Here is a 13,444-nt window from a genome sequence, read left to right as displayed (position 1 = left end):
TGTGCCAAGCAAGATTGTAAGAGATGGAAAAGAGCCACCGTGGTACAACAACTGAGTTAGAAAACTGCTGCGGAAGCAAAGGGAACTTCACAGCAAACATAAACATAGCCAAAGCCTTGCAGACAAACAAAAATTACGCGAAGCGAAATGTAATGTGGGGAGGGCTATGCGAGAGGCGTTCAATGAATTTGAAAGTAAAGTTCTATGTACTGACTTGGCAGAAAATCCTAAGAAATTTTGGCCTTATGTCAAAGCGGTAGGTGGATCAAAACAAAATGTCCAGACACTCTGTGACCAAAATGGTGCTGAAACAATGGATGACACACTAAAGGCCGAAATACTAAATGTCTTTTTCCAAAACTGTTTCACAGAGGAAGACTGCACTGTAGTTCCTTCTCTAGATTGTCGCACAGATGGTAAAATGGTAGATATCGAAATAGACGACAGAGGGATAGAGAAACAATTAAAATCGCTCAAAAGAGGAAAGGCCGCTGGACCTGATAGGATACCAGTTCGATTTTACACAGAGTACGCTAAGGAACTTGCCCCCCTTCTTGCAGCGGTGTACCGTAGGTCTCTAGAAGAACGTAGCATTCCAAAGGATTGGAAAAGGGCATAGGTCATCTGACTTATGACCTAAGATGTTGAGTCCCATAGTGCTCAGAGCATAGGTCATCCCCATTTTCAAGAAGGGAGGTCGAACAGATGTGCAGAACTATAGACCTATATCTCTAACGTCGATCAGTTGTAGAATTTTGGAACCCGTATTATGTTCGAGTATAATGACTTTCCTGGAGACTAGAAATCTACTCTGTAGGAATCAGCAAGGGTTTCGAAAAAGACAATCGTGTGAAACCCAGCTCGCGCTATTCGTCCAGAAGACTCGGAGGGCCATAGACACGGGTTCCCAGGTAGATGCCGTGTTTCTTGACTTCCGCAAGGCATTCGATACAGTTCCCAACAGTCGTTTAATGAATAAAGTAAGAGCATATGGACTGTCAGACCAGTTGTGTGATTGGATTTAAGCGTTCCTGGATAATAGAATGCAGCATGTCATTCTCAGTGGAGAGAAGTCTTCCGAAGTAAGAGTGATTTCAGGTGTGCCGCAGGGGAGTGTCGTAGGACCGCTGCTATTCACAATATACATAAATGACCTTGTGGATGACATCGGAAGTTCACTGAGGCTTTTTGCGGGTGATGCTGTGGTATATCGAGAGGTTGTAACAATGGAAAATTGTACTGAAATGCAGGAGGATCTGCAGCGAATTGATGCATGGTGCAGGGAATGGCAGTTGAATCTCAATGAGGACAAGTGTAATGTGCTGCGAATACACAGAAAGAAAGATCCCTTATCATTTAGCTACAATATAGCAGGTAAGCAACTGGAAGCAGTTAATTCCATAAATTATCTGGGAGTAGGCATTAGGAGTGATTTAAAATGGAATGATCATATAAAGTTGATCGTCGGTAAAGCAGATGCCAGACTGAGATTCATTGTAAGAATCCTAAGGAAATGCAATCCGAAAACAAAGGATGTAGGTTACAGTACGCTTGTTCGCCCACTGCTTGAATACTGCTCAGCAGTGTGGGATCCGTACCAGATAGGATTGATAGAAGAGATAGAGAAGATCCAACGGAGAGCAGCGCGCTTCGTTACAGGATCATTTAGTAATCGCGAAAGCGTTACGGAGATGATAGATAAACTCCAGTGGAAGACTCTGCAGGACAGACGCTCAGTAGCTTGGTACGGGCTTTTGTTGATGTTTTGAGAACATACCTTCACCGAGGAGTCAAGCAGTATATTGCTCACTCCTACGTATATCTCACAAAGAGAGCATGAGGATAAAATCAGAGAGATTAGAGCCCATACAGAGGCATACCGACAATCCTTCTTCCCACGAACAATACGAGACTGGAACAGAAGGGAGAACCGATAGAGGTACTCAAGGTACCCTCCGCCACACACTGTCAGGTGGCTTGCAGAGTATGGATGTAGATGTAGATGTAGATATGGATGCACTCTCCCTCTCTGCCTGAAGAAGTGCCCCCTTTCTTTGGCACCCGCTAGTGGTGGGGCTCCCTCCTGGGGCCCCTACCCCCGGCATCTCTCAGGCCTGAGGCCTGCTACCACAACTCGGGCACAGGACATACAGTCTGCGCCCCTCAAGTTTGCTTGCCCTGTTTCAGTTTCAGAACTTAAGCCCACTCTCCTTTTGTGCCCTGCTCTCTTCAACCTGTGAAAGAGGAGGAGAAGAAGAAGAAGTAGAAGAAGAAGAAGAAGAAACATAAGTCTCAGGACAAGGCCCTCCCGTTGCGCTCAGAGATGCCATCTCCCCCATCACAACCTTAGTCTGTCATCTTATTTTTGGGTATCACCCCATCATCATTGGTGACAAATTGTGATCCTTGGAGCAATTGGCTACAGCCCTTTCACATCCCATTTGGGTACCTGCTCTGTGATTATTCAATGGAGCTGTAATGGACACCACTGTCACCTCCCAGAATTTCAATCCCTTATTGCCTTTTACTCGGCATCTTGTGTCACCCTCCAGGAATCTCATTTTCTGATGCTCCCTCACCGACTTTTTGTGGGTTCCGTGCTTTATTTTGGACCTGAGTTGGTCCTTCTTGTGGCATCTGCACATTGGTCTGTATGGATATTGTTAGTTTATCGATCACAAATCGTACCCCATTGGAAGCAGTCCACTTGGACTCAGCCGTCACAGTTTGCAATTCCTACCTCCCTCTTGACAGGCCACCTGCATCTGCTGCCCTAACTGCTCTCCTTCAGCAACTCCCCCGTCTCTTCCTCTTCCTTGGGGATTTTAATTCCCATCACCCTTTGTGGGGCTGCGCTTTCTCGTCTAGTCAGGGGCTCCTCATTGACCAGTTTCTTGCAGACCACAACCTCTTCCTCCTTGATGGCAGTTCCCATACTCATTTTAGTGCCACATGTGGCACCTTCTCTACCATTCATCTTCCACTCTCTTCCGCTTCCCTTCTTCCTTCCCTACACTGGTCACCACACTATGGCTTCTGTGACAGTGACTACTTCCTGCCGATTATCTAGTTTCCTTCCTGCCTCCCAATGACCACGTTACCCTACTGGGCTTTCCATGGTGCTAATTGACCTCTATCTACCTCCCAGGGCATGTTTCCCCTTCTTTGTCAAGTTGTATTGATGAAGTTGTCCTTGATCTGTCCGATAAGAAATCCGAACTGCTGGCATTGCCGTTCCCTGGTCGACAGGCCCTGTTTGCTGTCTGCCAGTTCCATGGTGGAGCACAGGCATTGCCATTGTCATCCTCGATCATCGTCGTTCCATGCAACATCTCAGGCGGCACGTCCTCCACCCGTCATGTCTTCGCACCAAAGCCCATTACTTAATTAAACAGAGGAAGCGACTGTGTTGGGAATGCTTTGTCTCCTCTCCAGGGTCTTCTGTCCCTTTGTCATGTATGTGGTCTACACTCCGCACCCTCCAAGGTTCTCAATGGCACTCATCCATTTTGTGCCTTGCCCTTCCAGGTGGTCTCTCTGCAGACCCATCAGTTCTTGCAGAACACCTTGTGACCCATTTTGTGACAGCATCGGTGTCAGCCTCCTATCTAGCCACCTTCCTCCTCCAGAAACACTGGGCTGAAGCATCTTGCTTATGTTTTGCCCCTTGTCAGGCAGAATCCTATAATGAACCTTTTACTGAATGGGCGCTTCTTCTGGCCCCACTTTCTTCTCTGGCCCTGATCCCACCATAACCAATTACTTCAACCACTCTGTCCTCTCCAGTAGCAGTATCTCCTCCAGGTGTTTAACCCTGTTTGGCTCCAAGGAGAGACAGCATTGTGGTTCCTGAGAAGCCTGGCAAGGATCCATCATTCCTTGATATTTACTGGCCAATCAGCTGGACCAGTGTCCCCTGTGAGTTACTAGAAAAGATGATGGCTCATTGGCTCAATTGGGTCCTTGAATCTCTTGACCTTTTATCCCCTTACCAGTGCAGCTTTCAGCAATCATCTGCTTAGATTGGCAACCACAATTTGTCAGGCCTTTCCTCAGCATCATCAGCTTGTCGCAGTTTTCTTAGATCTTCTTAAGGCCCATGGCACAGCTTGACAGCATCACATCCTCCTCATGCTCTTCAGGGCCCCCTCCCAATTTTTATTCGCCAGTTCCTGTTCCACCGGTTGTTTAGAGTGTGTTGGCACTGTTCTCAGCTCTCTGTGGACCCAGGAGAATAGTATTCCACAGGGCTCCATATTATATGTCCTTCTTTTTCTAATAATGATTAATGAACTTATGGCCTCTGCTGGACCTTTGGTCACACCTACCCTGTATGAGGATGATTTCTGTATTGGGGATAGCTCTCACTTGGGAGACATCAGAGTGCCATCCGGTGTGCTTTCACTTGGACACACTTGCACGGTTTTCAATTCTCTCTCTTTCAGTCAGTGGTGGTGCATTTCTATTGTCAAACTACGGTCCATCCTGATCTGGAGCTCTACCTCAATGCCCAATTGCTGACTATCGCGCCACAGCTTCTTTTTGACAGCAAGCATAGTTGGTAGTGTCATATCCGTGATCTGAAGGTTGTCTGTTTTCGTAAACTCGATGTTCTTCACGTCCTTGCCCACACCTCTTGGGGCGCAGATTGTTCGATCCTTATCTGCCTTTACTGGGTATTAGTTCTGTCTCTTCTGGACTATGATTGTCAAGTTTATGGATTACCTTCCCCTTCCACTCAGGTACAAAGATGGTTCATGGTTCGTGATATCCGTTTAGTTACCAGTGCCTTTCACACTAGCCCTATCACTAGTCTTCTAGTTGACACTGGGATCCCTCTCCTTTAGATTCATTGGTCCCAGCTTCTGGTTTCCTATGCCCTCTTCCCCTGCTCATTGCTCCTATTCTATTCTTCCCATGGCTTCGGGCCATTGCCTGCCCGCTGCCTGCTCTCAGGTGCGTTTACCAGTTGGGATCCACCTCGCTTCTCTCTGTCATGACTTCCATCTCCACATTCTGCCATGACCATCCCCCCCCCCCCCCTCCTCCTCCCTGCCCCTGCTGTCAGTTTGTTGCTCGGCCACAGATTCGGATGGATCTCTCTTGGGGTCAGAAAACCTCCATCGCTCCAGTGGTGTTCCATTGTTTGTTCTGAACACTCTTACGGGAGTTGCAGGACACCATTGTTTTTTACACTGATGGCTCTAAATCCACTGATCATGTGGGCTATGCCTTCAAGTCTTCTATTAGTATGGAACACTCTCTCTTGCCTGCTATGTGTAAGATGTTTACTGCAGAATTGATGGCCATTCATTGATTGCTCTGTTTTATTAAATTGTCCTCCCTCACCAGAGTTTTGTTATATATGTGGACTCAATGAGTGGTGTTCACACTATTCCTCAGTATTTTTCCCACTACCTCTGGTCTCTGCCATCCACGACCTTCTCGCTGATCCTGGTGATGCTGCTTGTTTGGTTGACTTACTTTGGGTTCCTGGCCACGTAGGTATCCTGGGTAATGAACTTGGTGACCATCCAGCTGGGAGGGGGCTACCTACCCCCGTTGTCAGTGATCCCTCCGGCCAGGGGCAGATGGGGGGGGGGGGGGGGGGGGCGGTGGATTTGTGGCATTACATGAAGTCCCATTTTGCACAATCATGGGCTGACTCTTGGGAGGGTGCACTGTATCTAATAAACTTCATGCCATTGAGAAGAATCCCACCATGTGGTGTTCCTCCCTCTGTCTCTCCCGACAGGACTCTACCTTCCTCTGGCGTCTTTGTATTTGGCTATACTAGGTTGACCCATGGGTTTTTACTCTTCAATCGGCCCCCCCCCCCCCACCCCACCTATTGTCCCCCCCCCCCTTTCCCTTTGCAGTTGTGGGGCTCACTCATGGTCATCACATTTTGCTGGACTGCCCCCACCTTATGGTCCTCCACTGTAAATATGCCCTCCCCCCCTTCCTTGTCTTGGATGTTAGCAAAAAAAACCTCACATTGTTACATCTGTCCTTCATCTTCTTTGCAAAACTGGTTTGTACTCTCAGGTATAAGTCCTTGAATTTTCCTCTGGAATTTTGTGTCCCTTAGTTAGTGTAGTCCTGGGTTACGGAGGCCTTGACCTTGCCTCCATGCCGGCAAGTTTCTCCCCACCTCTTCCATACATTTTGCCTGGTCTGTTGTGCTGCTTTGTTTCCTCTTTTCTTGTGTCTTCTTCCCTTGGTGTTGCCCCCATTGAATTGTGATAATGATATGGACAGTGGCAGTGCTGGTGCCCCACTCCACCTAGCATTTCTGGGGCACCCCTGCTCTCCCCATTTCCACCCGCCCCCCTGCTGTTCTTTCCTCTTCCTGCTCCCCTGACATCCCTTTTCCCTTTCAGTTTGCATGTTATCCTTTCCCCTTCACTGGACTGTAATGTTTGTGTAGTTATTCCCTTGATCTCTGCCATCATAGATCATGGGACTGATGACTTCAGTGTTTGATTCCCTCTTCCAAATCAACCAACCAATCGTATTCCAAAACCCTTGCTGTGCAGGTCATATACTTGTGGAATACCTAGGTCCAAGACCTATTCCATGCACCCACCAACACAGCATATCCTATCCTATCCTCTCCTATTCCAGTCCTGTCACTGACATAGCCTACTTTGTCAAGAGGCAGGGCCTCTTGTGAATCATTTGTATCATAAGGCAACCATGCTGCAATTACTTCACAGACTGTGACATGGGCTTTATCACTAATCAGCCATTCCCCTGAATGAATGACCAGCACCAAACTACATGAAAGTTGACTACACAGTGGCAGGTCATGCTGTTGAACACACCTTCCTCCATTTCAGTAGTTGCTTCACAGCGTGTGCCAGCTGGATCCCACCCCTCCCCCTCTTTTAATATCAGCTTCTCTGAATTACATAGGTAATATTTCTTCTTGCAGCACGTACTTTGCTTCTGCAGTCATCTGGCTCTTAATCTCTGACAGTGTGACCCACACTTATATAAATCCCTGTCCCCATGTCTCCCGCTTCACCCTACTAATTTTACAGTGGCTTCTACACTTCTCCATCTTCCTCTGCTTTCTATTTAACCTCCTCCTCTCCTCCCCTCCCCTCCCCTCCCCCCTCCTCCTTTCTGCCCCCCCCCCAAATATTTCCCTCATTTCCAACATTCCCTCTACTTAAGTGTCTCCCACTTGCAACACCCCACCTGGTACCGAGGTCGGCTCACCAGTGGCACATTCTTATCCTATTCCTGCACTACCTCCCCCTCGGAGCTGTCAACAAATCTTCCTTCTACGCCTTCTTGTCTTGTGTTTCCTCACTCCCTCTGCACTAGTGCCAGGACTGTACAGTCAGTTGGGATGACTTAAACATACATGTGTTAAAATGTGTGTAACTCCTAAGGAGGACATTGTGTGAAAGCTTTGCAACATTTTCAGTGTTGTTTACATGCCTGTCAACTCCTCAACTGATGGGGTGAACAGATACCTTTGTTCCTTCTGTTACTTGTTTTCAACCCATCTCTTTCCAGTGTCTCATTGAAATAAAATAAAGATAAATCCATATCCTTGCATATAAGAACTGATACTTATCGCAATAAGTATAATTATTATGGTTATAAATGGTGTCACATTGATAAGTGAGAAATAAACTCATGAAAGAAATAAGAATGACTTAAGCTAGTACAGTTGCTTGTAAATTCTGTTTACTGTCCTATTCCATGTTGGAAACATCTCACAGACAGTTTTGGTAGTTCATGGTTAAATTGCTCTGGAGGTTTCTTGTTCTCTCTTCTCCTCTTTTATTTTCATTAGTGTCTCAGCCAAAAAGTATGCCACAGAAAAATTCCAAAATAGGCTAAGAAATTTAGCCTCAAAATAAAATAAGTCGCAAATGAGATTGCACAAGCCACTCACTGTACATACACTATCACAGTATTTAACCATGTGTGAGTACTGGAAGGTAGCTTTACTTTTTAAAACATTTCAAAATTCAACAAAATAAGTTGTATTTCCATTATGTCATAAGAGAATAAGTAAATTATAAACTAGTATTACCAGGTGCGGATCAGAGCTTGGAATGTCAGATCCGTTAATTGGGCTGGTAGGTTAGAAAATTTAAAAAGGGAAATGGATACATTAAAACTAGATATAGTGGGAATTAACGGAAAGAGGAACAAGACCTCTGGTCAGGTGAATACAGGGTTATAAATACAAAATCAAATAGGGATAATACAGGAGTAGGTTTAATAATGAATAAAAAATATAGGAGTGCGGGTAAGCTACTACGAACAGCATAGTGAACGCATTATTGTAGCAAAGATAGGGTCGAAGCCCACACCTACCACAGTAGGACAAGTTCATATGACAACTAGGTCTGCAGATGGCAAAGAGGTTGAAGAAATGTATGACGAGATAAAAGAAATTATTCAGGTAGTGAAGGGAGACGAAATAGTCATTGGGGACTGGGATTTGATAGTAGGAAAAGGAAGAGAAGAAAAAGTAGTAGGTGAATGTGGAATGGGGGTAAGGAATGAAAGAGGAAGCTGCCTGGTAGAATTTTGCACAGAGTGTAACTTAATCATAGCTAACACTAGGTTTAAGAATCATGAAAGAAGGTTGTATACGTGGAAAAGATCTGGATACACTGGAAGGTGTGAGATATATTATATAATGGTAAGACAGACATTTAAGAACCAGGTTTTGAATTGTAAGACGTTTCCAGGGACAGATGTGGACTCTGACCACAATCTATTGGTTGTGAACTGCAGATTAAAACTGAAGAAAATGCAAAATAGTGGTAATTTTAGGAGATGGGACACGGATAAACTGAAAGAACCAGAGGTTGTAGAGAGTTTCAGAGAGAGCATTAGGGAATGATTGACAAGAATTGGGGAAAGAAATACATGGAAGAGATGAAATAGTGAAGGCAGCAGAGGATCAAGTGGGTAAAAAGATGAGGGCTAGTAGAAATCCTTGGGTAACAGAAGAGATACTGAATTTAAATGTGAAAGGAGAAAATATAAAAGTGTAGTAAATGAAGCAGGCAAAAAGGAAAACAAATGTCTCAAAAATGAGGTCGACAGGAAGTGCACAATGGCTAAGCAGTGATGGCTACAGGACAAATATAAGGATGTAGATGCAATATATCACTTGGGATAAGATGGATACTGCCTACAGGAAAATTAAAGAGACCTTTGGAGAAAAGAGAACAACTTGTATGGTATCAAGAGCTCAGATGGAAAACCAGTTCTAAGAAAAGAAGGGAAGGCAGAAAGGTGGAAGGACTATATTGAGGGCCTATACAAGGGCGATGTACTTGAGGGTAATATTATGGAAATGGAAGAGGACGTAAATGAAGATGAAATGGGAGATATGACACTGTGTGAAGGGTTTCGCAGAGCACTGAAAGACCTGAGTCGAAACAAGGCCCTGGGAGTAGACAACATTCCATTAGAACTACTGATAGCCTTGGGAGAGCCAACCCTGACAAAACTCATCCAGCTGGTGAGCAAGATGTATGAGACAGCAAAATATCCTCAGACTCCAAGAAGAATATAATAATTCCATGCTTACACAACCCCTGCTCCCAATCCCTTAACTCATGGCTCATACCCCTGTAATAGACCTAGATGCAAGACCTGTCCTATACATCCTTCTAACACCACCTACTCCAGTCCAGTCACTAACATTACCTATTACATCAAAGGCAGGGCTACCTGTGAAACCGGTCGTGTGATCTACAAGCTAAGCTGCAACCACTGTGCTGCATTCTATGTAGGCATGATAATCAACAAGCTCTCTGTCCGCATGAACAGCCACCGACAAACTGTGGCCAAAAAACAAGTGGACCACCTTTAGCTGAACATGCTGCCAAACATGATACCCCTCATCTTAATGACTGCTTCATAGCCTGTGCCATATGGATCCTTCCCACCAACACCAGCTTTTCTGAATTGCGCAGATGGGAACTTTCCCTGCAATTCATCCTATGTTCCCGTAACCCTCCTGGCCTCAACCTTCGTTAGTCACTGTCCTCACCCATCCAGCCCCCTCCCTGTTCCCACCCCAGCACTACACAGCCATCATTTCACCACCACACCCAGTCTTTTAATTTCTTTTATTTTTATTTCTCTCCTTTCCGCTACTTACCCCCTCCCCCCTTCACCACTCCCACCATATCCCTCCCCCTCCCCACCCCAGCCTCCTCCTTACCCCCACCCAGTCGCCACTCCCATCATGAACTGATGCTGCTGCTCGCGGTGTAGTTTCAGCTCTCTGAGACAGCAGATGTGTGTGCAATTTGTGCTTGCATGAGTGTGTGTGTGTGTGTGTGTGTGTGTGTGTGTGTGTGTGTGTGTGTGTGTACTGCTGACAAAGGCCGTAATGGCCGAAAGCTGTGATTGTGTGAATCTTTTTATTGTGCCTATCGCGGCTCAGCATCTTTCCTTCTCTCGCGTTGTAATGTAATTAATTTATTTATCTCTTAAGGATCTGAAGTGTTAATTATACTGTTATGTACATATTATTTTGCATGCTCCATATAATCTTGGATGTAATGCTCACAACAGAGAGAGATGACTCTGGAGGAACTTGAATGCCACTTACTGGAACTGAAATCTAAAAGTATGAACACTCGCGGTGTGCTTCGAAGGCTGTTGCAGATGTATTGTAAACTAGGTGATTGTCAGAATGCTGCAAGGATTGAAAAGGTACTGGGACTGTTATTTCAATTAATTTAGTTTATTATGAATTCTTTCAATGACAGTAAAAACTTAATTCATTTTGTAAATACTTCATATGACTTGTTCTATAACCTTAAAATATGTCTATTCGCTGTATGTTCTTCAGGTATTCAGTCTGTAAGCATTGCATGAGGCCTTTGCTTAAAAATTGTAATATTTACTCAAAATGTTTGCCATCCCTCTTGATATTTTAAAGCTGGTTTAATATTATAAGGGGCGATCAAAAAGTTCTGGTTTGAGGGTGTTGCTGCAGCTTGTATGTGACATAGCATGACTCCAATGTGGTTATCTAAGCACCAGCATGTAGGCAAGGGATTAGCGTGACATTTGTGTTTTCCTGACATGTGTTAGGTCATTGTGGAAAGGTGAACTATGGTGATGCTATCACCAAATTTGTCCTAACAGGACCAACTTAATGTTATTCTTTTCTTGTTTACCAAAGGACAAACACCAGTAGTCATCCATCAGAGAATGAAGAATGTGTATGGTGCATGACTAAGGGTGCTGCTGCTTCATGATAACGTCTCCATATCGCAAATGTTGTAAGGCAGATGTTATGCGAACTCAAGTGGGAGACACTTGAACGCCCACTGTATAGTCCTGATCTCTCTCCATGTGATTATCACGCCACTGGTCCCTTGAAAAAGGCCTTGAAGACTTGACAGTTCCTGTCAGATGAGGATGTACAGCAGACAGTTGTAGTTATAGACTTCTTGACACAGCAGGACGATGTTTTACCAACTGGGTATCTTCAACCTAGTGCATTGGTGGGATGATTGCCTCATTTCTCACAGTGATCACAATGATTTTGATTGATTGGCATACGAACTCTGGATAGTATGGCCTTCAGATGGAAACTTTTTGATCACCCCCTTATACAACATTCTTTTAATATTAATGAGAAGGATTGTTGGGTGATTGTAGGAATTTGAAAGAGCGGGCCATGAATTTTCTCCAGGAATGTATGCTGCATTGTTGGATGTGCATGTAAAATGTAAAAATTTGGAAGCTGCACAAAAATATTTCACACATTTAATGCAAGAATTTCCTGGCTTGAAACTTGATGAGTATAAGGTTGTAGATTATGCAACTCTTCTTATTTCTTGTGGAAAAGAAACAGGTAAGTTTGAATAGTTTCTGATGTCATAGCTGTTATTTTCTTCAAATGATTGTGGTTTTAGAGGGAAGGCAGAATCAACAGATTGATATTTACTTTCTTCACAGATGCATTACATGTACTGAAGAATTATGCATCTTCACATAAAATCAGGAATACAACTGAAATATCACGTAACTGTTTTAAATTGTTGAACGCAGTGGCAGAAAAGAACAATCCAGACATTACTAAGAGAATGTTAGAACAATTGGCCCGTCTCGGTTACTGTTCAGTGACAAATGTTCTCTTAGGTGCTGTCATTAGAACCTACTTAAATTGGTAAGCAAAAGTAAAATTTATTGAGCCATATACTCATAAACTAATTACTTTGTTAATATATTTTAAGAGAACTTTATGCTTACTTTTCCTCTTACAAATTAAGATATTTTTAGACCATACTACAGAATTTGGAAGTGAAAGAGGTTATAATTCTGTTTATCATCTTTGACACTGCAAGACATATAAATGAAGCCAGCCATTGTAATAAGAAAGAGTCGAGTTTGTGACACATACCCAGTGCCTATAGAAATCTGGTGTTCTGAGAAGGGAGAGGGTTGGGGAAGGATAAACAGGCAAGATAGGAGATACAAATAGGACTTGTATGTTTGTCTGTGACTGCATATATGCTGTGTAAACCAGAATCCTATACTGATAAAACTAAGATTATCATGTAACGGTCTAAGGTGTTACTGTCCCACCCTCCCTCCTCCTCACCACAGTTAAAACTGATCATATCTTTTATTATTGGACATTCATTCTGGTGCTGTAATTTTAAATAGGTAACACTAACATAGTTTCCAAAATGTATATATCTTGAAATAATGAGTTTTACACATTGTCTTTTATTGTGGTGTAGTATACATTGCCCTTTCGTACATTAAATCATGTTAAGATTTTCTGTTACTGAACGAGCTTTTGTCAATTTAAATATATTTTCACAAGTAATCATTCCACAAAATCTTTTGCCTGTTGCCTTCTGTTCCCACATTGCGACATAAATGACAGTTTACAGTGAATAATGTGAACTTCGTGCAGTGCTTTTGAAACCAGTTATTTATAGTCCCCATAGGACACTGTTTGAGTGAAAATAAGCTGGGTAGGTAACTCTGCTTCCAGTAATTGCGCCTACCACTTGTTCAAAATGGCTCTGAGCACTATGGGACTCAACTGCTGAGGTCATTAGTCCCCTAGAACTTAGAACTAGTTAAACCTAACTAACCTAAGGACATCACACACATCCATGCCCGAGGCAGGATTCGAACCTGCGACCGTAGCAGTCGTGCGGTTCCGGACTGCGCGCCTAGAACCGCTAGACCACCGCGGCCGGCTACCACTTGTTGTTGTGGGCATTACAGAATTACACACAGTTTATTTACATGGTATAAACCATCTAAAATGCACATAAATATGATGGAATATCACAAAATTAACACATAAAACATAAATATACATGCACCAAGCGGTTTTATTAAATTTTATTCTAATATAGAGACATCAGTTTTGCTTTGATCACCGATAAGTGCTAGAAGCCCTTGTGAGTAGCAC

General features: G+C 43.8%; 1 protein-coding gene across 2 annotated transcripts in view; it reads left to right on the top strand.

Annotated features, from left to right (window-relative positions):
* The window catches only part of LOC124798044 (leucine-rich PPR motif-containing protein, mitochondrial-like), a 175,122-nt gene that overhangs the window by 108,614 nt on the left and 53,064 nt on the right, over positions 1-13,444 (top strand). For both annotated transcript variants that reach the window (XM_047261265.1, XM_047261264.1), the window contains exons 11-13: positions 10,570-10,710; positions 11,668-11,863; positions 11,968-12,178. In XM_047261265.1, the coding sequence (XP_047117221.1) occupies positions 10,570-10,710; positions 11,668-11,863; positions 11,968-12,178 (548 nt within the window). The remainder of the gene's footprint in view (positions 1-10,569; positions 10,711-11,667; positions 11,864-11,967; positions 12,179-13,444) is intronic.

The sequence above is a fragment of the Schistocerca piceifrons genome, chromosome 5, assembly GCF_021461385.2.
Source record: "Schistocerca piceifrons isolate TAMUIC-IGC-003096 chromosome 5, iqSchPice1.1, whole genome shotgun sequence".
Classification (NCBI taxonomy): Eukaryota; Metazoa; Arthropoda; class Insecta; order Orthoptera; family Acrididae; genus Schistocerca; species Schistocerca piceifrons.
This window is presented reverse-complemented; position numbering and strand designations above follow the sequence as displayed.